This window comes from Oncorhynchus clarkii, chromosome 6 (genome assembly GCF_045791955.1).
Source record: "Oncorhynchus clarkii lewisi isolate Uvic-CL-2024 chromosome 6, UVic_Ocla_1.0, whole genome shotgun sequence".
In the NCBI taxonomy this organism is placed as follows: Eukaryota; Metazoa; Chordata; class Actinopteri; order Salmoniformes; family Salmonidae; genus Oncorhynchus; species Oncorhynchus clarkii.
This window is the reverse complement of record NC_092152.1, coordinates 22,417,228-22,444,351: the sequence shown is the minus strand read 5'-3', so window position 1 is coordinate 22,444,351 and position 27,124 is coordinate 22,417,228. Positions and strand designations below refer to the sequence as shown.

At 44.0% G+C, this 27,124-nt stretch overlaps 1 protein-coding gene across 1 annotated transcript in view; it reads left to right on the top strand.

Annotated features, from left to right (window-relative positions):
• LOC139410822 (nuclear receptor subfamily 6 group A member 1-A-like) overlaps positions 1–27,124 on the top strand; it is a 113,980-nt gene that overhangs the window by 59,635 nt on the left and 27,221 nt on the right. Inside the window, exon 3 of the mRNA XM_071156362.1 lies at positions 15,224–15,247. Coding sequence (XP_071012463.1) covers positions 15,224–15,247 — 24 coding nt within the window. The remainder of the gene's footprint in view (positions 1–15,223; positions 15,248–27,124) is intronic.

Genomic DNA, 27,124 nt, shown 5'->3' with positions numbered 1-27,124 from the left:
CTACACTCAGGTTAATGCATCAAAGCCTTTGTGAGTGGGTGTGGCTATGAGGATATGGGTTAGTGTTGCGTCACATTGAGTTGTGTGTTTCAGGGAAAGGTGCAGTACATCTCTGTTGATTCAGATAGTGGACTGGTCCTCTGTGTATTCATTGGCCATCTGAATGGATGGTCCCAGCAGGATTTTGTGACCACAGCAGATCTCAGAGTGTCATCCTTGCTCTTTCTGGGCCACGGGGAAACTAGGTCACTGGGATGTCAGTAATAGGGCTTTTACATAAGAGTGGGATGGGTTCCACAGATATGCATTAGGGCTGTTGCAGAGATTCTCTCACAATGCAGTACAACAACCTAATGAGAGAGAGAGAGAGAGAGAGAGAGAGAGAGAGAGAGAGAGAGAGAGAGAGATGAAATTCTCATCCTTGGTTGAGATCCCTAAGAATGTCAGAAAGGCAGAATCTTATTATCCTAGGGAATGTGCAGAGTCGCAAGAGAGTGGAGGAGATTAGATGCTTCTGGCCTTTGAAGTACATTTTCCATTCAAATTCCATCAAGTGTTTGAGGGGGCACTGATAAGGGGCATCTCTTATCATTGCAGTGGCATTAAAAACCTTCATGTGAGAAATAATATGAACCTCTCCACCTCTTTTAGATGAAAACTTTCCCTCATTTCCAGGAAGTGTCATTCATTTGTGTGTCATTGTAAATCTGAAGAGCCCAACATAATAATGAGCACAGAGTTATAGGAATCCATGTCCAAATATAACATAGAAAAGTCACAGTCCATAATCTGTACTTTTTCATAAATCCCTTTTACACTCTTCTCTCTCACACAGTAATCAGCAATTTACTATTTCGCCACAGTGGTGAAATAATTGTTGGTGTTTTCAGTGTTGGATTGAATAGTTCCACTATTTTCCCAATATCTAACTACTTTGTCTTATCTCTCACTTGTTTGGTAACTGTTTCAGTCAATTTAGTAATAGTCACTAGCCCTCTCTTGGACTGAGAATTGAAGGAGAAGACTTGTCTCGGGGATGTTGATGTTAGGGCAGTGACGGACCTTCAGAGTGTTGAGTCCCACAATCACGTCAGTATAATTTAGTGCCCTCTTAAACATTGTGTGTTTGAGCTACAGACTCTAGTTCGTCTATTTCTTCTGCAGCCGCTGATACCAACCATTAGCCTGTGTGATTAGCGGGGTCTGAGCTAGAGCAGTGTTTGTGACAAGGACGCATCCCAAAAACGTTTAGTCTCACAAAAACGTCTGTAATGTCCAAAGCTACTAACTATTATGACCCCACTATGAAATGCGGAGACTCACATACACTCACAAGTAATCTGTTTTGTTATATGACACTGACAAGCCACACAACAGTCGTTAGAAGGTAAGGGGATCTTCTACATAGAAGATCATAGGAAATCATAGTGTCTATAATACTGTAATAAGCTCACATAGTTGCTGTCACAAACTCCACTCAGTTGTCACTGACTAGTTGAATATTCATTTTCCACTGAGCAAACAATTTCTGTACTTGCAGCCTTCTTCTAAGTGCATTTTGCTTGGCGGACCCTATTCTTGTATTGACATTTGTCAATAAAACTCATGAATGCCTCTGTTTATGTCAAATTGCTTTGTGTTTTAGTTTAGCTCTGGATGTCCTGGAAAGAAAATGGTAAAACATTTAATTGTGATGCAGATAAATGAAAGTAGTGAAAAAAACACAGATTTTTGATGGTGTCCTTGGGACTGATGAGGTTAAAAACGTGGCCGTGCTCAAATTGTGGGGCTGGATGTCGTGGTGGTGCAACCATTTGATCTGCTGTGTTGGTGTGTGTCCTCTTTGAACTTCACTTTGTGCTCTTGGCTTTTTATGAGTGGCTGGGGTTGGGTGTCAGGATAGGGTTGCTCCATGAGTCCTGGCCTGGTGGGTTCACTCAAAGTGGGGTGAACCGGGGCACAGGGAGAGGACCTCCCCCCACACTCCAGGACACTTCGGGAGGGGGCAGGGTGACTTGACGTCCCCAGGGCCCGAGGGGAGCACCGTGACAGGATGTCCCCGAGGAGCTGGCCGGGGAGTGACAGGCCAGGCGTGGCATTTAGCCCTCAGATCCTGTTGCAGGGTGATGCGTATGTGCAACAGAGCAGCGCCAGACCAAACACTGCAGACCTCACAGAGGTGTCTGAACACGCTCGGCCTGCCCAAGAACATGTACTCACTCACTCCCTCACCCAGCCCCTGCCTTACTCTGGCACCATACCTGCCTTAAAACCTAAAATGTACAGCTGCCTTACTCTGGCCCCATACCTGCCTTAAAATCAAAACAATTAATCTGTCTTAAAATCAAAAATCGAAATACTCTGGCCCTGTACCTGCCTTACTCTGGCCTAGGGCAATGGTGATTCAATTTTGTCAAGCAAATAACTGCTGGTCTATAAACAATAATTGTCTCTTAATTAACATCAACTGTCACACCATGATCTGTGCTTGTCTCCACCTGATCTTTGCTTGCCGTGTGCTTGTCTCCACCCCCCACCAGGTTTCTTCCATTTGTCCCCATTATCCCCTGTGTATTTATACATTTATACATATATATCGTCTTGTCTCGTCAAGCCTACCAGAGTGTTTTTCCATACTCCTGTTTTTGTAGTTCCTGTTTTCTAGTCCTCCTGATTCTGACCATTGTCAGCAGCAAACCACCCTGCATACAACTGCTTGCTTGCTTCTGAAGCTAAGCAGGGTTAGTCCTGGTCAGTTCCTGGATGGGAGACCAGATGCTGCTGGAAGTGGTGTTGGAGGTCCAGTAGGAGGCACTCTTTCCTCTGGTCTAACAAAATGTCCCAGGGCAGTGATTGGGGACACTGCCCTGTGTAGGGTGCTGTCTTTCGGATGGGACGTTAAATCGGTCTCCTGACTCTCTGAGGTAATTAAAGATCCCATGACACTTATCGTAAGAGCTGGGGTGTTAACTTCTTGACGCTACCCATCCCTTTAGCGGGATAGTTGTCATCAACAAGCTCTGAATTGCATAGCGCCACATTCAAATAATATTACTACAAATATTTATATTCATATAATCACAAGTGCACTATAGCAAAACACAGCTTAGCCTTTTGTTAATCCACCTGTCATGTTAGATTTTGAAAATATGCTTTACAGCGAAAGCAATCCAAGCGTTTGTGTAAGTTTATCGATCGCTGGACAAAACATTATGTACACCTAGCATCAAGTAGCTTGGTCATAAAATCAGAAAAGCAATCAAATTAATAGTTTACCTTTGATGATCTTCGGATGTTTTCACTCACGAGACTCTCAGTTACACAATATATGTTCCTTTTGTTCCATAAAGATTATTTTTATATCCAAAATACCTCCGTTTGTATGGCGCGTTATGTTCAGAAATCCACAGGAAAGAGCGGTCACGACAACGCAGACAAATTCCAAATAGTATCCGTAATGTCCACAGAAACATGTCAAAAGTTTTTTATAATCAATCCTCAGGTTGTTTTTAAAATATATAATTGATAATATATCAACCGCACCTGTCTTTATCAGTAGGAGAGGGAAAGGCAATGGCTGCCCAAACTCTTTTGCGTCAAGCAAAACGCTGCTGGCACCCGGCCAATGACGCGATATTGTCTTTCTCGCTCATTTTTCAAAATAAAAGCCTGAAACTATGTCTAAAGACTGTTGACCCCTTGAGGAAGCAATAGGAAAAGGAATCTGGTTGATATCCCTTTAAATGGCTATAGAACATGGAGATTTCAAAATAGAAGCCACTTGCTGTTTTGATTTTCCTGTTTTGCCTGCAATATCAGTTCTATTATACTCACAGACAATATTTTAGAGTGTTTTCTATCCTAACCTGTCAATTATATGCATATTCTAGCATCTGGTCCTGAGAAATAGGCCGTTTACTTTGGAAACGTTATTTTTCCAAACATAAAAATAGTGCCCCCTAGCTTCAAGAGGTTAACCCCAGTGTCCTGGCTAAATTCCAAATCTGGCCCTCAAACCATCACGGTCACCTAATAATCCCCAGTTTACAATTGGTTCATTCATCCCCCTCCTCTCCCCTGTAACTATTCCCCAGGGTGTTGCTGCAAATGAGAACATGTTCTCAGTCAATTTACCTGGTAAAATAACGGATAAACAAAAATAAAATTGCTGCCTGCCCTGACCCTGAGCACGCCTGCCATACCATTCTGCCTGCCCTGACCTCTTGCCTGCCTGCCGTGCTGTACCTATCTGACTGACCCTGTTTACGAACTTCTGCCTGTCCTCGACCTGCCTCTTGCCTGCCCTTTGTATATTAATAAATATCAGAGACTCAAACCATCTGCCTCCTGTGACTGCAACTGGGTCTCATCCAGCGTCGTTATAGTACGAACTGACCATGACTGACCCAGCAGACTCGGACCAGCTCTGCAATGCTGTCTGCCTGCAAGGAGCCACCATTGTAAGACACAAGGAGCTACTTTAGAACCTTATGGAAGGACTCCATACTTTGGCAGAACGCCATGACCAGGGTTTCAAATTATTACTAGAGCAATTCCGGGGACTATCTATCAGGCAAAATGTCAGAATGGAAACCTCCAGGGCTCTCAGTAATCACCCTACCAGTGGTGATCTTGTCCAGCCTACACCGGAATCCCGAGAACCCCGCTTACCACCTCCGGAGCTCTATGCTGGGGATCCTGGAACCTGCCAGGTGTTTCACTCCTAGTGCTCCCTCATTTTTGATCTGCAGCCCTCTTCGTTTTGAAGATAGCGTATCTCATAATGCTGATGTCTGGAAGGGTGCTCACCTGGGCTACGGTCGTTTGGGAGCAACAATCTGCCATTTGACTTTGTCTGGAGGATTTCGTGTCGGAGGTGAGAAAAGTGTTTGATTCTCCGGGACAGAGGGGTCCTGAAAGCTACTTTTACTACGTCAAGACTCCTGTAGTGTGGCAGACTACGCGATAGACTTTCACACGTTGGCCGCTAAGAATGCCTGGAACCTGGAGTCCCTGTTCGACACCTTCCTTCATGGATTATCAGAGGAGATTAAAGACGAGCTCGCAGCTCGGGAGTTACCATTGGACCTTGACTCCCTCATAGCCTTAACCATAAGGATCGATGGGTGCCTACGGGAACGTAGGAGTGAAATGAGTTCTGTTCTCGGCCACACTTGCTCGTCCACGGCTGCTTTCACGCCACCAAAGAACCCCGGAAGTTCCCGGTGCCTGCATTCCCGAGAGGTTCCGAAGTCATCCGAGCCCCCTCAGGAATCATCAGGGTTGGGCGACTCGTTGCCTCCAGAGCCTATGCAACTGGGCAGGGCTAGATTGTGGCCTAAGGAATGATTAGGCAGGCTGAGCTCCTATAGTTGCTAATTTGGGTAGTGAGGTCTGCACAACGCATCACCGGGGGCAAACTACCTGCCCTCCAGGACACCTACACCACCCGATGTCACAGGAAGGCCATAAAGATCATCAAGGACAACAACCACCCGAGCCACTGCCTGTTCACCCCGCTATCATCCAGAAGGCGAGGTCAGTACAGGTGCATCAAAGCTGGGACAGAGAGACTGAAAAACAGCTTCTATCTCAAGGCCATCAGACTGTTAAACAGCCACCACTAACATTGAGTGGCTGCTGCCAACACACTGACTCAACTCCAGCCACTTTAATAATGGGAATTGATGGGAAATTATGTAAAATATATCACTAGCCACTTTAAACAATGCTACCTAATATAATGTTTACATACCCTACATTATTCATCTCATATATATATGTATATACTGTACTCTATATCATCTGCTGCATCTTTATGTAATATATGTATCACTAGCCACTTTAACTATGCCACTTTGTTTACATACTCATCTCATATGTATATACTGCACTCAATACCATCTACTGTATCTTGCCTATGCCGCTCTGTACCATCACTCATTCATATATCTTTATGTACATATTCTTTATCCCCTTACACTTGTGTCTATAAGGTAGTCGTTTTGGAATTGTTAGCTAGATTACTTGTTGGTTATTACTGCATTGTCGGAACTAGAAGCACAAGCATTTCGCTACACTCGCATTAACATCTGCTAACCATGTGTATGTGACAAATAAAATTTGATTGATTGATTGATTGTATTGTGGTGCTACAGGGCATTACATATCCACCTGTCCAGTAAAAGATCAGGCTCATCAGTAGGTATGAGTACGCTGGTGGGGCATACTGGGAGGGTTTCTACTCATATTACTCATACCCCTTTCCATGTTATCCTGCTGTGGAGTGACCGGTCTAAATCTCTCCGGGAAATCATTGACTCTTGGGCTGACGAGAGCTTCATGGATGCTACTCTAGTATCTGAGCTGTGTATCTCCACATATCTCCTCTCTGTTCCCATGGATGCCAGGGCACTAGACAGATACTCCATTGTCAGGGTCACTCACAGTACGGTTCCCATTAACTGCGAGTGTCAGGTAATACAGTTTCCACTTTTTGTATCTCCCCATGTTCCTGTTGTTTTGGGATTTTCATGAGTTCAGAGGCGCAACCCCCTGATCGACTGGGCCACTGGTTTTATCCTGGGTTTGAGCCCGTTATGCCACACACATTGCCTTAATTAATTAAAACCTGTTGGTACTAGGGGGCAGTATTTTCATTTTTGGAAAAAAAACAATATTTTGTCAGGACAAGATGCTAGAATATGCATATAATTGACATATTTGGATAGAAAACACTCTAACGTTTCCAAAACTGTAAAGATATTGTCTGTGAGTATAACAGAACTGATGTTGCACGCGAAAGCCTGAGAAAAATCCAATCCGGAAGTGCCCCATATTTTGAAAGCGCTGCGTTCCAATGAGTCCCTATTGAGCTATGAATGTCCTATCAACGAGCTTACGCTTTCTACGTATTCCCCAAGGTGTCTACAGCATTGTGACGTAGTTTTACGCATTTCTGTTGAAGAATAGCCATAGGCGGCTACATTGCGTATGTGGTCACATGATGGCTCCCAGGGTGACTCTCGCGTAAAATACAGAGGTAGCCATTACTCCAATCGGTCCTACTGAAAAACGAATTGTCCCGACGGATATATTATCGAATAGATATTATAAAAACACCTTGAGGATTTGCCACGTTTGCCATGTTTCTGTCGATATTATGGAGCTAATTTGGATTTTTTTTTGTCGTTTTTGTGACTGCAATTTCCGGGCGATTTCTCAGCCAAACGTGAAGAACAAACGGAGCTATTTCGCCTGCAAAAATTATATTTTGGGAAAAAATGAACTTTGGCTATCTACCTGGGAGTCTCGTGAGTAAAAACATCCGACGTTCATCAAAGGTAAACGATTTAATTTGATTGCTTTTCTGATTTTCGTGACAAGGTTGCCTGCTGCTAGCAAGGCATAATGCTATGCTAGTCTATGATAAACTTACACAAATGCTTGTCTAGCTTTGGCTGTAAAGCATATTTTAAAAATCTGAGATGACAGGGTGATTAACAAAAGGCTAAGCTGTGTTCCAATATATTTCACTTGTGATTTTCAAGAATAGGAAGATTTTCTAGGCAGATTTATGTCCGTTGCGTTATGCTAATTAGTGTCAGGCGATGATTACCCGGAGGACCCGGGTTTGAGAGTCACAAGAAGTTTTAAGGCGGCGCAGCCTGCCCAAGGACGTCCTCCTGCGGTCTTTAGAAAAGCCTTGGATTTCTCAGCTGTTCCCACGGAGTACCAGGACCTCCTGGAGATTTTCAGCAGGGATTGCGCCACCTCCCTTCCTCCACATCGTCCCTACGATTATGCAATTGACATCCTTCCGGGCACCACACCGCCTCATGGGTAGCTATATTCCCTGCCTGGCCCTGGGACCAAGGCCATGGAGGAGTACATTGAGGACTTTCTGCAGGTGCAGGTTTCTTCTGCACCGGCAGTATTGACTACCGGGGCCTCAATGACATTAGTGAAAAGAACCGTTGACCCTCTACCACTCCTCTCTTCGGCTTTCAAGCCTCTCCAGAGAGCAACTATCTTTTCTAAGTTGGACCTTCAGAACACCTACCACCTAGTTTTGATACGGGTAGGAGATGGATGGACACTACGAGTACCTGGTTATGCTGTTTGGACTCCCACAATATTCCAGGCCCTGATCAACAATGGACTCCATGACATGTTGAATCGGTTTGTGTTTGTCTACCTCAACAACATCCTTATTTTCTCCCGTTCTGCTCAAGAGCATGTCCTACATGTCCAACAAGTCCTCCAGCGTCTCCTGGAAATCAGTTGTTTGTGAAAACGGAGAAGTGTGAATTCTATTGCTCCACTCTTTCTTCTGGGATACGTCATCGCTGCAGGGAACGTTCAGATGGATCCTGGCACGGTGTTCAACCTCGGGGCAGGGGTTTCCAGTACCTGGTTGACTGGGAGGGTTATGACGTGGAGGAGAGGTGCAGGGTCCTCGCTAAGGACATCCTGGACCCGGCCCTCATCGCTGACTTTCACTGTCGGCACCCCGGTCAACCAGGTATGCGCCCCAAGAAGGAGGAGGGGCAGTCACACCCTGATCTGTTTCACCTGTCTTGTGCTTGTCTCCACCCCCCACCAGGTGTCTCCCATTTGTCCCCATTATCCCTGTGTATGTATACCAGTGTTTTCTGTTTGTCTGTTGCCAGTTCATCTTGTCTCGTCAAGCCTACCAGCGCATTTTTCCATACTCCTATTTTTCTAGTCCCTGTTTTCTAGTCCTCCCAGTTCTGAACATTGCTGCCTGCACTGACCTCGAGCCTGCCTGCCGTCCTGTACCTATCTGACTCTGACCCTGTTTATGAACTTCTGCCTGTCCTCGACCTGCCTCTTGCCAGCCCCTTGTCTATTAATATATGTCAGAGACTCGAACCATCTGCCTCCTGTGTCTTCATCTGGGTCTCATCCTGTGTCGTTATATAAACATGTTTAGCATCTCCTAGCAGCAAGCCACTAATGCAGACCTTTGGAACATCTACATTTTAGTCTAATATATCCATGTAATGTAACCTACACTATCACAATCATTTAATTATTTATTTTAGGCTAGAATTACGTGGCATTGTTTTTTAAAATAATTTTATAGTATGAAGAATACAATTGAACATAGCTAAATAAAATAAAATATTTTCTCCAAACGATTTCCGAGGGAGTGGCTGGCACATGCGGCTATTCTGTGTTGAGTGGTTAACAAAGAAACAGGTCCTCCTATATGTTTAATTTAGAGTTATTTATGCCACTTTAGTTGTGATACAAACATTGGGCTGTATGTTTCGATTTTTTATAGATTCTAGGGCTGCATAATGCAACTCCAATAATGATTCCAAAAAAGTTGCTTCATAGGCATGAGCTCTGCTTTGTTTCTTATGCAAGCTGCACACACTTCATCAGTCTCTCATTCACAATTTGACAAGCACTTGATAATATTCTCATCAGGCTTAGAATTTCCTGGCGGTATCCCCCTTGTGTGGTCGTAATGACTACTAAAAAATCCATGCCTTTTGTAGCCAAAGTGGCTGTTGTGCCCTTGGCCTGAATATAATAATTATAATTGCCTTCTCCCGGCAGCCGTGCCCGAAGCACCTCTCACTCACACGGCACTCTCAGATATCTAAATTCTTATTAGCCAATTCCCGTCACATGATTGGATCCTTCTCACAGACATCACAGCTCCGATGTAGGCTACAAGTGAAGACAGACACATCGGGGACGCGACTGCGCGTGTCCCTCTTATCGAATTTCAAGGTGCATATTGAAGATGTTAGAAGAACTGTCCACATTTACTTTTCGTCAGCCAACAAGATGAGTAGGCCTAACAAACAGCAAAATCACTAGCCTATGTCAGTCTACTATTCCCCACAGTACAAAAGCGGACCTATTCTATTGGTCAACTTGTCCTTCTGTGCGAAAAATAAATATTCCAAACATATTCTGGGACAGTTGTGGGATGCTATAGATCCCAAATGAATAGAACCACATGCATCAAAAAAACTTTTGCTGTCACGCCCTGATCTGTTTCACCTGTCCTTGTGCTTGTCTCCACCCCCCTAGTCTTTTAAAATTGTAAACTTGAATTAGCTAACACAACGTGTCATTGGAACACAGGAGTGATGGTTGCTGATAATGGGCCTCTGTACGCCTATGTAGATATTCCATAAAAAATCTGCCATTTTCAGTGCTAGCTGTGCCACCAGAGATTCTGGGTTCGAGCCCAGTCTCTGTCGCAGCTGGCTGCGACTGGGAGGCCCATGGGGCGGCGCACAATTGGCCCAGTGTTTCCTCCGACACAGTGGTGTGGCTGGCTTCTGGGTTGGATGTGCATTATGTTAAGAAGCAGTGTGGCTTGGTTGGGTTGTGTTTCGGAGGACGCATGGCTCTCGACCTTCGCCTCTCCCGTGTCCTTACGAGAGTTGCAGCGATTAGACAAGACTGTAACTACTACCAATTGGATACCACGAAATTGGGTAAAAAAATAAATATTATAATAATAAATACAAAAATCTGCTGTTTCCAGCAACAATAGTAATTTACAACAACAATGTCTACAATGTATTTCTGATCAATTTGGTGTTATTTTAATGGACAAAAAATGTGCTTTTCTTTCAAAAACAAGGACATTTTTAAGTGACCCCAAACTTTTGAACGGTAGTGTACATGTCAGTACATACACACAACAAGTAGGTCACATGGGGGAGAGGAGTTGGTCGTGAGGTGTTGACATCAGAATGGGATGAGATATGCTGGCTGGGTTTGCTTTATGTGGTTGAGCTAAGTCTTCCATAGTGCAAATTCAGAGGCCCAAGAAAGGGAAGCCAACCCAATAAATGAAATATGCATTCCCTTCACTGTTAGTTCAGTAAGTTCAGTAGTTAGATGGTTGGTCATTGTGTAAAGTCTTTGTTTGTTCCCAGGGTTATTGAACTGTATTGTGTTTCAGAGATCCTCCCCTCATGCAGCCTGTGAATTATTGAGGTGGTTTGGGAAAGCCAGGTGGCTCAACATGAGGAGTATATTTTTAGCCTGTAGTCTCTTAATGGAGGTCTGAGAATGAGGTCTTTCGGGGGGACACTCCCAGTTCTCTCCATTCTCTCTTCCATACTCACCCCCACTCTCTTCTTTTCATCCAATCCCTCCCGTTCTCTTCCTATCCCCTACAGTCTTAGAAAAAAAGGTGCTATCTAGAACCTAAAATCGTTCTTCAGCTGTCCCCATAGGAGAACCCTTTGAATAACCCTTTTTGGTTGCAGGTAGAACTGTTTTGGTTCCAGGTAGAACCCTTTTGGGTTCCACAGAGGGTTCTACCTGGAACCAAAAAGGGTTCTACCTGGAACCAAAAAGGGTTCTCCTATGGGGACAGCCGAAGAACCCTTTTGGAACCCTTTTTTCTATGAGTGTACTCCCATCTCTGCCATTCTTTCTCCCGCTCCTCTTCTATTTTCACACATTTTCGAACTATTATTTGTTTCAAATGAGAGGGTATAATGGAAGAAGTAGTGTTTTGATATCAGAATATATGCATCTTGTATGGAATGAATATAGTTCTTCAAGGTATAAAAAAATGAAATATTTAAAATCTGAAAACCTTGAGTCATAAGGTGTTCCTCTATATTCCTCTATACTTGGGGTGGCAGGTAGCCTAGTGGTTAGAGTGTTGGGCCAGTAACTGAAAGTTGCTAGATTGAATCCCTGAGCTGACAAGGTAAACATCTTTCTTCCCCTGAACAAGGCAGTTAACCCACTGTTCCTAGGCTGTCATTGTAAATAAGAATTTGTTCGTAACTGACTTGCCTTGTTAAATAAGAAAAATACTAATTGACACAGAATGTTAGCATTATGGGAGTCTGCCTATTCTGCCTGTGCCTCTTTGTATGGAAGAGGAGCTGTTCAACTTGCAATGGAAAGGCCCACAAGAGGTCCTTGGAATAATTAATCGATGCTTTGATAAGGGATAATGGAAGTGGTTAGGTACAATTTTTATGTGACAGATCTTTTTAGTGTGAGTATTCACCATCCACAGAGTCCCCCTCACTACTTCATGCCCATCTTTCTCACCTGTTGCTCTCTCTCTCTCTCTCTCTCTCTCTCTCCCTCTCGTGGTTGACCAGTGCCCATTCATAATTCAGCTCCTTCCATAATTTATCCTTTTCACTCAATACTCAAATTAAATCAAATTGTATTTGTCACATGCCCCGAATACAACAGGTGTAGATTTGAACGTGAAACACTTACTTACGAGCCCCTTTCCAACAATACAGAGTTAAAAAGTACAAAAAATGTGCTAAATAAAAAAAATGAAATAGTAACACAATAAAATAACAATAATGATGCTACACTCATTAAAAATTGTGCTATGTAGAACCTAAAATGTTCTTCGGCTGTCCCCATATGAGAACCCTTTGAAGAACCCTTTTTGGTTCCAGGTAGAACCCTTTTTGGGTTCCATGTAAAACCCTTTCTACAGAGGGTTCTACATAGAACCCAAAAGGGTTCTACCTGGAACCAAAACTGGTTCTCCTATGGGGACAGCCGAAGAACCCTTTCGCAGACCTTTTTTCTAAGAGTGTATATACAAGGAGTACCAGTACCGAGTCAATGTGCATGGGTACAAGGTAGTTGAGGTAGTTGTGGTAATGTACAGTTGAAGTTGGAAGTTTACATACACCTGAGCCAACTAAATTTAAACTCAGTTTTTCACAATCCCTGACATTTAATCCTAGTAAAAATTCCCTCTTTTAGGTCAGTTAGGATCACCACTTTATTTTAAGAATGTGAATTGTCAGAATAATAGTAGAGAGAATGATTTATTTCAGCTTTTATTTCTTTCATCACTTTCTCAGTGGGTCAGAAGTTTACATACACTCAATTAGTATTTTGTAGCATTGACTTTAAATTGTTTAACTTGGGTCAAACGTTTCGGGTAGCCTTCCACAGTCTTCCCACAATAAGTTGGGTGAATTCTGGCCCATTCCTCCTGACAGAGCTGGTGTAACTGAGTCAGGTTTGTAGGCCCCCTTGCTCGCACACGCTTTTTCAGTTCTGCCCACAACATTTGTATAGGATTGAGGTCAGGGCTTGGTGATGGCCACTCCATACCTTGACTTTGTTGTCCTTAAGCCATTTTGCCTCAACTTTGGAAGTATGCTTTGGGTCATTGTCCATTTGGAAGACCCATTTGCGACCAACCTTTAACTTCCTGACTGATGTCTTGAGATGTTGCTTCAATATATCCACAGAATTTTCCTCTCTCATGATGCCATCTATTTTGTGAAGTGCACCAGTCCCTCCTGCAGCAAAGCACCCCCACAACATGATGCTGTCACCCCCCTGCTTCACGGTTGGGATGGTGTTCTTTGGCTTGCAAGCATCCCCCTTTTCCCTCCAAACATAACAATGGTCAATATGGCCAAACAGTTCTATTTTTGTTTCATCAGACCAGAGGACATTTCTCCAAAAAGTACGATCTTTGTCCCTATGTGCAGTTGCAAACCGTAGTCTGGCTTTTTTATGGCGGTGGCTTCTTCCTTGCTGAGCGGCCTTTCAGGTTATGTCGATATAGGACTCGTTTTACTGTGGATATAGATACTTTTGTATCTGTTTCCTCTAGCATCTTCACAAGGTCCTTTGCTGTTGTTCTGGGATTGATTTGCACTTTTCGCACCAAAGTGCGTTCAGCTCTAGGAGACAGAACGCGTCTTCTTCCTGAGCGGTATGACGGCTGCGTGGTCTCATGGTGTTTATACTTGCGTACTATTGTTTGTACAGATGAACGTGGTACCTTCAGGTGTTTGGAAATTGCTCCCAAGGATGAACCAGACTTGTGGAGGTCTACAATTTCTATTCTGAGGTCTTGCCAGATTTCTTTTGACTTTTACATGATGTCAAGCAAAGAGGCACTGAGTTTGAAGATAGGCCTTGAAATACATCCACAGTGTGCATAGAGCCAGTGCAGGAGAATCAGTGCAAAAAAAGGGGGTCATTGTAAATAGTCTGGGTAGCCATTTGATTAAATGTTCAGCAGTATTATGGCTTGCGGGTAGAAGCTGTTCAGGAGCCTTTTGGCCCCAGACTTGGTGCTCCGGTACCGCTTGCCCTGCGGTAGCAGAGAGAAAAGTTTATGATGGGTGGCTAGAATCTTTGACAATTTTTCGGGTCTTCCTCTGACACCGTCTGGTATAGAGGTCCTGGATGACAGGGAGCTTGGCCCCAGTGATGTACTGGGCTGTACGCACTTCCCTCTGTAGTGCCTTACTGTCGGATGCCAAGCTGTTGTCGTACCAAGAGGTGATGCAGCCAGTCAAGATGCTCTCAATGGCGCAGCTGTAGAAATACTTCCATAATCCCTTATTTTTCATGCAAATTAGCAAAAAATCTTTGTCCCTCTGACAAAAACAGAACAAACCAAACAAGCATAAAGAAGAGGAGGGTCAGTGCAGTCCGATGGAGATCAGTCAGCGCTCATTTCCATAGGCCTCTCTGTCTGATTTGATGCTCTGTGACATATTGAGTCTAATTTGTAGCCTAAAGAACTAAACAGCTGTGGCCTATTTTATTGTGCTGTGTTCCGGTGGGTGATGTCACCATTTTTGCCTTGTAAGACTGACCTGTCTTCAGTGGTCAATGTGAAGATGTCAGTAGAATTTCTCTGGACTGCTGATGGAGGAGGAAGGGCAGGACAGCAGGCCTGTGTAAAGGGCTCTCCACAGTGATTTCACAGTCTACGCCAACGGAGCTACGGAGCTCTGTTTGCGTCACGTTCCAAAACTCCAGCTGCACAAAAGTACTTAAAACTACCTCCGTCGGATCCGTTGCGTGGACTGTGTAGAGCCTAGGTTTTCAATACGTCTTCGTCGTAAAGTATAAAGAGTGAGAACACGTAGTACTCATTTGTGCTTTCGATTCCTGACTGCTCCTGGACATAGCATACCTATGTGTTGTGAATGCGTGCATACAGGCCCCAGCCTGTCTGGCCAAGAGGGTGTACAGCACACCATATGTGACAGCTAGACACAACATGGCCAATCAGCTGGGACTGGGGGGGTCAGGAGATGCAGAGTTTGACTGAATATGAATGAAAATGTATGTGGGTCTTGGTAAGAAAGACTATTGATTTTAATGAAACTATGAAATAGGCCTAGTGATCTTTTACATTGGTACTGGTTACTGTATATTAATATGTTGTGTTTCTCTGTCTGTTTTACAGATGAAATGAATGGCAGTAATCTTGGTAAGTACCACAAACACTTTTTAATTTAATCTATTTGCACTTGACGTTTGAACAATCAATCATCCTGAACCTCCATTCTAACCATGTACAGTCACTGAACACACTTGAAGTATATGAGAATGATAATACCATGTTAGAAACTGCCAGGATTCATCTTCGGCACCTCATCACATAAAGCTCCCATCTGGTAAAGTAAACCCCAGCACAGTTTGTCTCAGTGATTCAGAGCAAACAACAGGTAAGCTCAGCCCAGTCCAGATGTTGTTATCTCTCGGGTCATTGTGTAACAGTCAGTTCACTTAAACAGGTAGGTATGTGATTGTAAAGATGTGGCTGTGTGATTATCACAGTGATACAGACTCTTGGATAGCCTACCACCAACCAGGCATGGAGGCTTTTTACATTCCTCCCTTCCAGGTGCTGAACACAGCAATGTGACTGGGACATCATCCACGTCAGCCACTTAGCGTCCGCCTCCAGGCCCAGTCAGGGATGCACTATCGGGTGTTCCACCACTGAGGAGAGGGGTTTGGAGGGACTGAAACCAGTCAGACCAGCCTGGCTTGAATGAATCCTGAATCCCTGCCCACCTGATTAGAGGTCTCACCCAGCCAGCCAGGATGTAATGACAGAATTATGTTCTTGCCACTTCCCGTCTGCCCCGGCTGGGCTTATAGTCACGCTAGCCTGGCACAGTATGTCATTAGCTCCCCAACTGTAGCCCAACGAGAGGCAGCAGCTCTGTCATTTTACATCTAAATTACAGAGCTCTCTGGAGATCACAGCAACGCTAAATCGCTCATGTAACCGCCTACCCCTCGCTCACTTAGTATGCAGAGCTTATATATACTGTATTAACACTGCAGAATTACTGTGACATTGATGGAACAGAGGCGAAGAGATGTCAACTAGGCAAAACTGTTATTCTGGATGATATTGACCTACTGTGATCATTCCATCTAACTGTGATTGTAAAAATATATTGCTAATAATATTAGAATCATTTTTAGATGATTTATGGTCATCATCACAGGGATGATTAACAGGCCAGCTCAGCATCCATCAGAGCTCCAACTAATCTGCTGTGATTAGTCTAAGCCCTCTACGCCAGGTTTGGGAAGGAAGGACTGAGTGATGAGAAACTATTCTCCACTCAGAGTTTTGCTTATTTGTTTGGAATTGCTTGTCAAACGTGTAATTACACTGCCATTAGTTTGGATCATCCCTATGGTACAAAACTGTCATCACACAAGTCGCAGACATGCAGGATTCCTTCAATAATGTACATAGGCTCTCATGCAGCTTTTTTTTTACGAGTCCTCATCTCCTGAGACCGAGTCAAGACCGAGTACAAATGTATCTGACACAGAGACAAGACCGAGACACTCAATATGTTGTCGGAGACCGTGACAGGTCTCGAGTACTACAACACTGACTGCAACGTAATCAGAATCCTGCTATACAGATGTAGGATCTTAATTTGAGCCAGTTTGCTACAGCAGGAAAATAATCCTACACCAACAGGACATTTGTATTATTATAATAATTAACTGGTATTTTTTTAGGGGTTTGATACATTTTCTGTAAGGGTAAATTAAGTCTAAAATGTCAAAGTGGTAAATACTTTGTAATTCATTAAAGCATCAGCTGTCAGAGCAGCTTACCGATCATTGCACCTGTACATAGCCCATCAGTAAATATCCCACCCAACTACCTCATTCCCAGATTGTTTTTTATTTCTTTGCTCCTTTGCACCTCATTATCTCTACTTGCACATTCACATTCACTTGCCTTCGGAAAGTATGCAGACTGAGTTTTTCCACACTTTGTTAGGTCACAGCCTTATTCTAAAATTGATTCAATAGTTTTTTTCCTCATCGATCCACATTCAATACCCCGTAATGACATAGCAAAAAAACAAAGAAACTGAAATATTACATTTACATAAGTGTTCAGACCCTTTACTCAGTACTTTGTTGAAGCACCTTTGGCAGCGATAACAGCCTTGAGTCTTCTTGGGTATGATGCTACAAGCTTGGCACATCTGTTTTTGGGGAGTATCTCACATTCTTCTCTGCAGATCCTCTCAAGATCTGTCATGTTGGATTGGGAGCGTTGCTGCAAAGCTATTTTCAGGTCTCTTCAGAAATGTAAGATCGGGTTCATGTCCAAGCTCTGGTTGGGCCACTCATGGACATTCAGAGAGTTGTCCCGAAGCCACTCCTTCGCTGTCTTGACTGTGTGCTAAGGGCCATTGTCCTGTTGGAAGATGGAGGTCCTGAGCGCTCTGGAGCAGGTTTTCACCAAGGATCTTTTTGAACTTTGCTCCGTTCATCTTTTCCTCGATCCTGACTAGTATCCCAATCCCTGCCACTGAAAAACATCCCCACAGCATGATGCTGCCACCACCATGCTTTACCGTAGGGATGGTGCCAGGTTTCCTCCAGATGTGACGCTTGGCATTCAGGCCACAGAGTTCAATCTTGTTTCTCATGGTTTGAGAGTCTTTAGGTGCCTTTTGGCAAACTCCAAGAGGGCTGTCATGTGCCTTTTACTGAGGAGTGGCTTCCATCTGGCCACTCTACCATAAAGGCCTGATTGGTGGAGTACTGCAGAGAGGGTTCTCCTTCTGGAAGATTCTCCCATCCCCACAGAGGGACTCTGGAGCTCGTTCAGAGTGACCATCAGGTTCTTGGTCACCTCTCTGACCAAGGCCCTTCTCCCCCGATTGCTCTGTTTGGCCGGGCGGCCAGTTCTAGGAAGAGGCTTGGTGGTTCCAAACTTCTTCCATTTAACAATGACGGAGGCCACTCTGTTCTTGGGGGCCTTCAATGTATTTTTAATTTGTTTAAATTGACCTTTATTTAACCATGTAGGCAAGTTGAGAACAAGTTCTCATTTACAACTGCAACCTGGCAAAAAATAAACCAAAGCAGTGCAACATTAACAACAACACAGAGTTACAAATAAACAAACGTACAGTCAATAACACAATAGAAAAGATAAATAGAAAAATCTATGTACAGTGTGTGCAAATGTAGAAGAGTAGCGAGGTAGGCAATAATTAGGCCATATAGGCAAAATAATTACAATCTAGCATTAATATTGGAGTGATAGATGTGCAGATGATGATGTGCAATTAGAGATACTGGGGTGCAAAAGCGCAAGAGGGTAAGTAATAATATGGGGATGAGGTAGTTGTGTGTGCTATTTACAGATTTGCTGTGTACAGGTACAGTGATCGGTAAGCTGCTCTGACAGCCGATGCTTAAAGTTAGAGAGGGAGATTTTTGCAATTCGTTGCAGTCATTGGCTGCAGAGAACTGGAAGTAAAGGCGGCCAAAGGAAGTGTTGGCTTTGGGGATGACCAGTGCAATATACCTGCAGGAGCGCGTGCTATGGGTGCGTGTTGCTATGGTAACCAGTGAGCTGAGATATGGCGGGGCTTTACCTAGCAAAGACTTATAGATGACCTGGAGCCAGTGGGTTTGGCGACGAATATGAAGCGAGTGCCAGCCAACGAGAGCATACAGGTCGCAGTGGTGGGCAGTATATGGGGCTTTGGTGACAAAACTAATGGCACTGTGATAGACTACATCCAGTTTGCTGTGTAGAGTGTAGGAGGCTATTTTGTAAATGACATCGCCGAAGTCAAGGATCGGCAGGATAGTCAGTTTTACGAGGGTATGTTTGGCAGCATGAGTGATGGAGGCTTTGTTGCGACATAGGAAGCCGATTCTAGATTTAATTTTGGATTGGAGATGCTTAATGTGAGTCTGGAAGGAGAGTTTACAGTCTAACCAGACACCTAGGTATTTGTAGTTGTCCACATATTCTAGGTCAGAACCGTCCAGTGTAGGAACCACCACCGTCCAGAGTAGTGATGCTAGTCGGGTGGGAGGGTGCGGGCAACAATCGGTTGAAGAGCATGCACTTAGTTTTACTAGCATTTAAAAGCAGTTGGAGGCCACGGAAGGAGTGTTGTATGGCGTTGAAGCTTGTTTGGAGGTTTGTTAGCACAGTGTCCAAAGAAGGGCCAGATGTATACAGAATGGTGTCGTCTGCGTAGAGGTGGATCAGAGGATCATCAGCAGCAAGAGCGACATCATTGATATATACAGAGAAAAGCGTCGGCTCGGTAATATAACCCTGTGGCATCCCCATAGAGACTGCCAGAGGTCCGGACAACAGGCCCTCCGATTTGACACACTGAACTCTGTCTTAGAAATAGCTGGTGAACCAGCCGATGAAGATACGTAGTTGCACAATATTGTCTTTCATCAATGGCGGTTATGATATCGTTTAGGACCTTGAGCGTGGCTGAGGTGCACCCATGACCAGCTTGGAAACAAGATTGCATAGCGGAGAAGGTGCGGTGGGATTCTAAATGGTTGGTGATCTGTTTATTAACTTGGCTTTTGAAATATTTTTGAAAGGCAGGGCAGGATGATATAGGTCTATAACAGTTTGGGTCTAGAGTGTCTCCCCCTTTGAAGAGGGGGATTGCTGCAGGGGGGGGGGGGGGGGGGCTGAGATGCTGGCCGGGGTAGGGTTAGGCAGGTGGAAAGCATGGCCAGCCCTAGAAAAATGCTTATTTTCACAGATTTGTGTGTTTCCTAGCCTCAGTGCAGTGGGCAGCTGGGAGGGGGTTCTCTTATTCTCCCTGGACTTTACAGTTTCCCAAAACAGTTTGGAATTAGTGCTACAGGAAGCAAATTTCTGTTTGAAAAAGCTAGCCTTAGCTTTCCTAACTGACTGAGTATATTGGTTCTTGACTTCCCTAAAAAGTTTCGTATCGCAGGGGCTATTCGATGCTAATGCAGAACGCCACAGGATGTTTTTGTGCTGGTCAAGGGTAGTCAAGTCTGGTGTAACCAAGGGCTAAATCTGTTCTTAGTTCTACATTTTTTGAATGGGGCATGCTTATTTTGATGGAATGAGGTCAATATCCTTCCAGGATACCCGGGCCAGGTTGATTAGAATGTTCTGCTCGCTGAAGTGTTTTAGAGGGCAAGTTGGTCAGGATGACATCTAAGAGGGTACTCATTGTTACGGATTTAGGGTTGTACCTGGTAGGTTTCTTGATCATTTTTGTGAGATTGAGTGCATCTATCTTAGATTGTAGGATGGCCGGGGTGTTAAGCATGTCCCAGTTTAGGTCACCTAACAGTACGAACTCTGAAGATAGATGGGGTGCGATCAATTCACATATGGTGTCCAGGGCACAGCTGGGGGCTGTGTAGCAGTCATTTTTTGGTACCCTTCCCCAGATTTGTGCCTCAACACAATCTTGTCTCGGCGCTCTACGGACAATTCCTCCTACCTCATTGCTTGGTTTTTGCTCTGACATGCATTGTCAACTGTGGGACATTATATACTGTAGACAGGTGAATGTCTTTCCAAATTATGTCCAATAAATTGAATTTACCACAGGTAGACTCCAATCAAGTTGTAGAAATATATCAAGGATGATCAATGGAAACAGGCTGCACCTGAGCTCAATTTCGATTCTCATAGCAAATGGTCTGAATACTTATGTAAATAAGGTATTTCTGTTTTTTATATGTAATACATTTGGAATAATTTCTAATAAACTGTTTTTGCATGGTCATTATGGGCTTTTGTGTGTAGATTGCTGAGTTTTTTTGTATTTATTTGTATTTTTTGTATTTAAATCCATTTTAGAATAAGGCTGTAACGTAAAAAGATTGGGAAAAGGTCAAGGGGTCTGAATACTTTCCGAATGCACTGTATCGTGTATCTTTTATAGCCTTTAATATGTTCACTCTGTTGGCTTCATAGGACAAACATACATACAATGCTATGCTTGGAGCTTTCAAGAGCTACTTCAACATTTTGCTTAATATCTCTGTCATAATAGTAAATATACAGGTATATGTTGTTAATTTGATCACTGTTGTCGCTGAGAATTTTCCTGCGCTGCAGGAAATTTGAATGAGCCTCGTGATTTGGTCTCCACTACGACGTAGAAGTATATCTATCTCAGTTGAAGGTCCATGCTACAGTTGGTGACATAAGCTAATAATGAAGGTGCAGGGCCTGATTATACAATATACATTTATTTAGTTTTTTTTACATCAAGAACATGACCTCTTCCACTAAGATTCGCGTCAGCTTAACTTTGCCCTTTAGTGAGGCATGTTGTGTAAGCAAGGGCCACAACATGAATAATGTTGGTGTTTGCGAGGCAGGCAGGCTGGTCTGAGTGTAAAGCTAACTGGAGCAGGAGAATGGCGCTGTTCGGCGAGGTTCACGGCTGTTATTCTTACAGGCGATGAGCGTGAAAGGAATTAATGCCATCTGACAGTTCTGGAGCAAGAAGAGGAGGGCTGGACGGAAAAGGAGGAGAGCGAGAGGAGAACGAGAGAGAGGAGAGGGGGTGTGAGAAGAGATAGAGGTATGGATGGATGGAGAAGGGGAAGGGAGGAAAGTACATTGGGGAAGTGTTGGATGAGGGAGACAAGGAAAGAGGGAATGAGCTAGATGGGGGAAGAGAGAGCATAAGCTAGAGAGGGGGAGGGGCAAGAATGAACTAGATACTGTAGGAACCACCACTGTTCACAACCACAAAGAATGTCATATGGGCTCTATAGATGTTATCATGAAGACACATGAAAAGTAGACTGGAATGTAACTCCAATGCATGCTGTCTTAACAGACACGTTTGAAATGCTCTGAGACACTTCAACTCTGACATTTTATCACAGTCAAGCAAATTCAGTGTGGCTAGTATGTTTGATTTAGCTGAGGCCAAATTGAATACTAGCCGGTCATTCTGGAATTGAGCCTCTAAGAGGATTCTTATGATAAGTCCCCAGGTGGGTTCAGTCTAGGAGATTTCTAACTGAGGTGAACATGGTCATTCATAGAATGCTGGGAATACTCGTAGGGCTGAACACTGAAGATGGAGAAAAAGTGGAAAGAACTATGGGTGAGGGATAGGCAGACTGAGAATAGAGGGGCAAAACAGCTTCCTAATGCTAATGAGGATTATAGAGACAGAGAAAAGAGACATGGCAAGTGAGGGAGAGACCGAGTGAGAGAAAAGAAACATGATGGAAGGGGAGTGAAGGATAGACAGAGAGAGAAGAGGGACAGGAAAGCGAGCAAAACAGATAGAAAGAGAGGAGAGGGACAGGGAAGCGAGGGAGGATCACACTGTAATTTGGCAGGCTCCAGGACCACAGTCCACAGCAGACTCCTTTTGGAGGAGGAGTAGCAGACAGAGATCTGCACCCTTCTGTCTGTGAAACCTGTCATTATCATGTTGGCTGAGAGAAGAAAACAACGTCTTGATGTCTCATCCTTAAAAACACACAAACCCCTCTGCTCCTGAACTCCAGACAGCCCAAACGCTTGATGTCAAGACTATCTCTGTTTTTTAGTGGTTTGAGTGGGGGGCCTTGCTTTATTTATAGAGCACGGTGTTGTAGGCCTAACCTACTGAATGTGGTGTAGGTAAGGATCAAGACTAGTCCAGCCTGGTTTAACATATAGAAATTGAACCATCAGAAAATGGTTTATCACATCATGGGGAAGACAATAGCTTTCCATATATTTTTACCAATCATAAACCTCCAAAGCCACACATTTAGTGAGGTGATATTATTTTATACTAGTGATACTATTCCCTATAATAGAGACAGCAATGCTCCTCTCTGAAATAAGCAGTGTGTGTTGTTTGATCCAAGGCTTATGGTAAAAGCCAGACTAAAACCCTCAAACACTGTGTCTGTGAGCTGGGCTCATTCCCTGTCATCATCTGTCTCTCTAGCACGGTATACCTGTCTGCTGTAGGTTATCATAGGTTCTGTCTCTAGCACGGTATACCTGTCTGCTGTAGGTTATCATAGGTTCTGTCTCTAGCACGGTATACCTGTTCTGTCTCTAGCACGGTATACCTGTCTGCTGTAGGTTATCATAGGTTCTGTCTCTAGCACGGTATACCTGTCTGCTGTAGGTTATCATAGGTTCTGTCTCTAGCACGGTATACCTGTCTGCTGTAGGTTATCATAGGTGGAAGAGATTGTATAATGGTGGTGCCTATTCATGTCTTTGTTTGTATAAGAGCGAGTTGGTTCACGTTGGAGTTATCTGTCTCTTGGTCCACTGACTGAGTGAGTGAGTGAGTGGACCTGAGATGGCTCACTAGTTTTTGTTGTCTCCCTCTGCTGGTGAATCCTCTGAAGTCTGGTCATGTTGAGGCTGTAAAGACCAACCCCCGTGTTGGTTTCCCCGCAGTGCTAAAGGGTCCTACCCTCTCTTCCTCTGCTTACGTAATATGTCTTCATGTGTTGGGTTCCCTGCAGAGCTAAATGGCCCTCCCTCTCTTCCTCTGCTTACGTAATATGACATCATGTATTGGGTTCCCTGCAGCGCTAAATGGCATTAATGTGGATGCAGCCATGATTATGGATAATCCGTAATCCTGAATGAATCGTGAATAATGATGAGTGAGAACGTTACAGACACACCAACATCATACCCCCAAGACATGCTAACCTTCCCTGTTATTGTAATGGTGAGAGGTTAGCATGTCTATGATATTGGTGCGTCTGTAACTTTCTCACTCATCAGTACTCACAATTCATTCAGGATTATCCATAACCATGGTAACATCCACATTAATGTAGAATTGTTTAGAAACATAGTCTATTCTTATTTACAATAAAATGGACTCCAAAATGACACAATACATTATTTACCATTCAGTTCTATTGGGCACAAAGTAATCTGAAACACAACCAAAACAAACAGCAAATGCATCCAACAGGTTTGTGGAGTTTGTAGATCTCACTGTTTATAACCTCCTTCAGTGTTTAACCAGATAGAGCAGGATTGTTTGGGATTTACATGACCAACTACACAAGCCCTGGGACATCCATGAGACATTTAGGGGTAGCCTCTACCTGACCTGGGCCTCAGGGCTTGTTGTAGAACATAATGCCTCTCCACATCACCCTGATAACTAACCTATGTCATTTTAGGCACCATCGTCTGCTGTGACTTCAAGGTTAAAGGCAAAATGGCTGATTTTGCTGTTTATCTTCGCCATGTGCATGGGGGGGGGGGGGGGGATGAAGGTGCCGAGGTCAAGGGTGATATTTGGCCAGTTCCCATGGCCGAGCTCCCCAATCCTCATCATCAGGCTTGGGTTCCTATTAGCATCGACAAACTGAGGTTATGCCCTTCAAAACATGACATTTCCTTCAGATGTACAGACTTTCCAAAAACATATGTATGGCAACTGTCTGTCCCGTGCTTATCTTACAGTGTAGAATGGTGCACTGTCTGTATTTCTATCATATGGAATAATAGTGCAATAACACAAACAACCACCATTTTACTGAATATGAGTTGTGTTGTGATTAGTGCATATAAACCAGTGGTGGTCGGTGCTGTTCAATATTAGGGAGAAGGATTTTTATGAGCATTTCTATTACAGCATATTGGATGACTGTCATTCATATTCCATTTACCCAGCTCAATGTAACATCAATAGGTTTAGGCTACTACATGATTCTTGAATTTGCCCTATACTCATTATGAGGTTGCTACAACCTAGCCTACAACTGAACGTTTATAACGTAGGTGCACAGGTCGAGAGACACATTGGAGTAGTCAAGGTGACAGACAGTGACACATTCAATACCGCCTTGCACACTCTTGCCTGCATCTAGCTGATCTGGGGTGTAATCATTAGTCCAAACATTTGCAAAACTTTCCATTTTGCCAGTAAACAAATTCCGATAGGTCCCTCCCATTTCGTTCCATTTGCTTCTGTTTATGAAACTTTTTCAACAGAACCGGCGGAATGAATACAACCCTGATCACACGCATAGACAGTTGAAGTTCATAGCAGCCATATACAGCATCATCACTTTGCTTGCTGCATAATTTCTTCTCGCATCTATGCACTCTCATCCTCTCATCTTTTCCCTTCACTTGTTGATTCACAACAGCTGTCTATGACCAGGCACAAAAACCTCTCCAAGCCAAACCTTCTTACCATAACTGCTAACCGCTACACAGCCTACACCATTGTCACCATATTAATGTTATAGTCCACACAATACAAGTAACGTATTAGTAAACCCACAATCCATCCAGTCTGTAATACCAACATGTTTCGAGCAGACCCCCATGTCCCTGTGCCCAAGAACACTAAGGTAACCTGCCTAAATGACTACCGACCCGTAGCACTCACGTCTGTAACCATGAAACGCTTTGAAAGGTCATGGCTCACATCAACACCATTATCCCAGAAACCCTAGACCCACTTCAATTTGCATACTGCACCAACAGATCCACAGATGATGCAATCTCTATTGCACTCCACACTGCCCTTTCACACCTGGACAAAAGGAACACCTATGTGAGAATGCTATTCATTGACTACCGCTCAGCGTTCAACACATAGTTCCCTCAAAGCTCATTATGAAGCTGAGGACGCTGGGACTTAACACTTCCCTCTGCAACTGGATCCTGAACTTCCTGTTGGGATGCCCCCAGGTGGTAAGGGTAGGTAACAACACATTCGGCACGCTGATCCTCAACATGGGGGCCCCTCAGGGGTGCGTGCTCATTCCCCTCATGTATTCCCTGTTCACTCATGACTGCATGGCCAGGCACGACTCCAACACCATCATCAAGTTTGTTGATGACACAACAGTGGTAGGCCTGATCACCGACAACGATGAGACAGCCTATAGGGAGGAGGTCAGAGACCTGACCATGTGGTGCAAGGACAACAACCTCTCCCTCAACGTGATCAAGACAAAGGAGATGATCGTGGATTACATGAATAGGAGGACCGAGCACGCCCCATTAATGTAGTGGAGCAGATTGAGAGCTTCACGTTCCTTGCCGTCCACATCACCAACAAACTAACATGGTCCAAGCACACCAAAACAGTCGTGAAGAGGGAACGACAAAACCTATTCCCCCTCAGGAGACCGAAAAGATTTGACATGGGTCCTTAGATCCTCAAAAGGTTTTACAGCTGCACCATCGAGAGCATCCTGACAGGTTGCATCACTGCCTGGTATGGCAACTGCTCGGCCTCCGACCGCAAGGCACTACAGAGGGTAGTGTGTACGGCCCAGTACATCACCGGGGCCAAGCTTCCTGCCATCCAGGACCTCTATATCTGGCGGTGTCAGAGGAAGGCCCTAAAAATTGTCATAGACTCCAACCACCCTAGTCATAGACTGTTCTCTCTGCTACGGCACAGCAAGCAGTACCAGAGCACCAAGTCTAGGTCCAAGAGGCTTCTAAAACAGTTTCTACCCCCAAGCCATAAGACTGCTGAACAGCGAATCAAATGGAAACCCGGACAATTTGGATTGCCCCAACCCCTCACCTTCTTCTATGCTGCTGCTACTCTCTATTATTATATATGCTGTTGGAGCCGATTTGGACATATTTGTATAAAAGACTGAACATACCGAGCTCCATGTACATTTGTGTAAATATATTAAATATTAATGTACATGATGAAATATTAGGGACCTACCTTTATGATTTATATTTACCTGATTGAGATATATTCATTTGTTGTTAGTGTAACTTCGTTTTTGCCCCCCCCCCCCTCTTGCCCATTCATTGTACTGTGGTAAGTGTGTTAGGATAAAGGCAGGAAGTTGGGCCTTCGGGGGGAGGAGTCCTTGCTAGACGCGGGAGCGGTATAGTTTTTTGACCATACAGACAGACAGACAGACAGACAGACAGACAGACAGACAGACAGACAGACAGACAGACAGACAGACAGACAATATGATGTATTTTCCATATCAAGTAATCTATGCTTTAAGTTGATTGGAGAATCATTTCCTTTTCATTTCCTGGATGTCATTG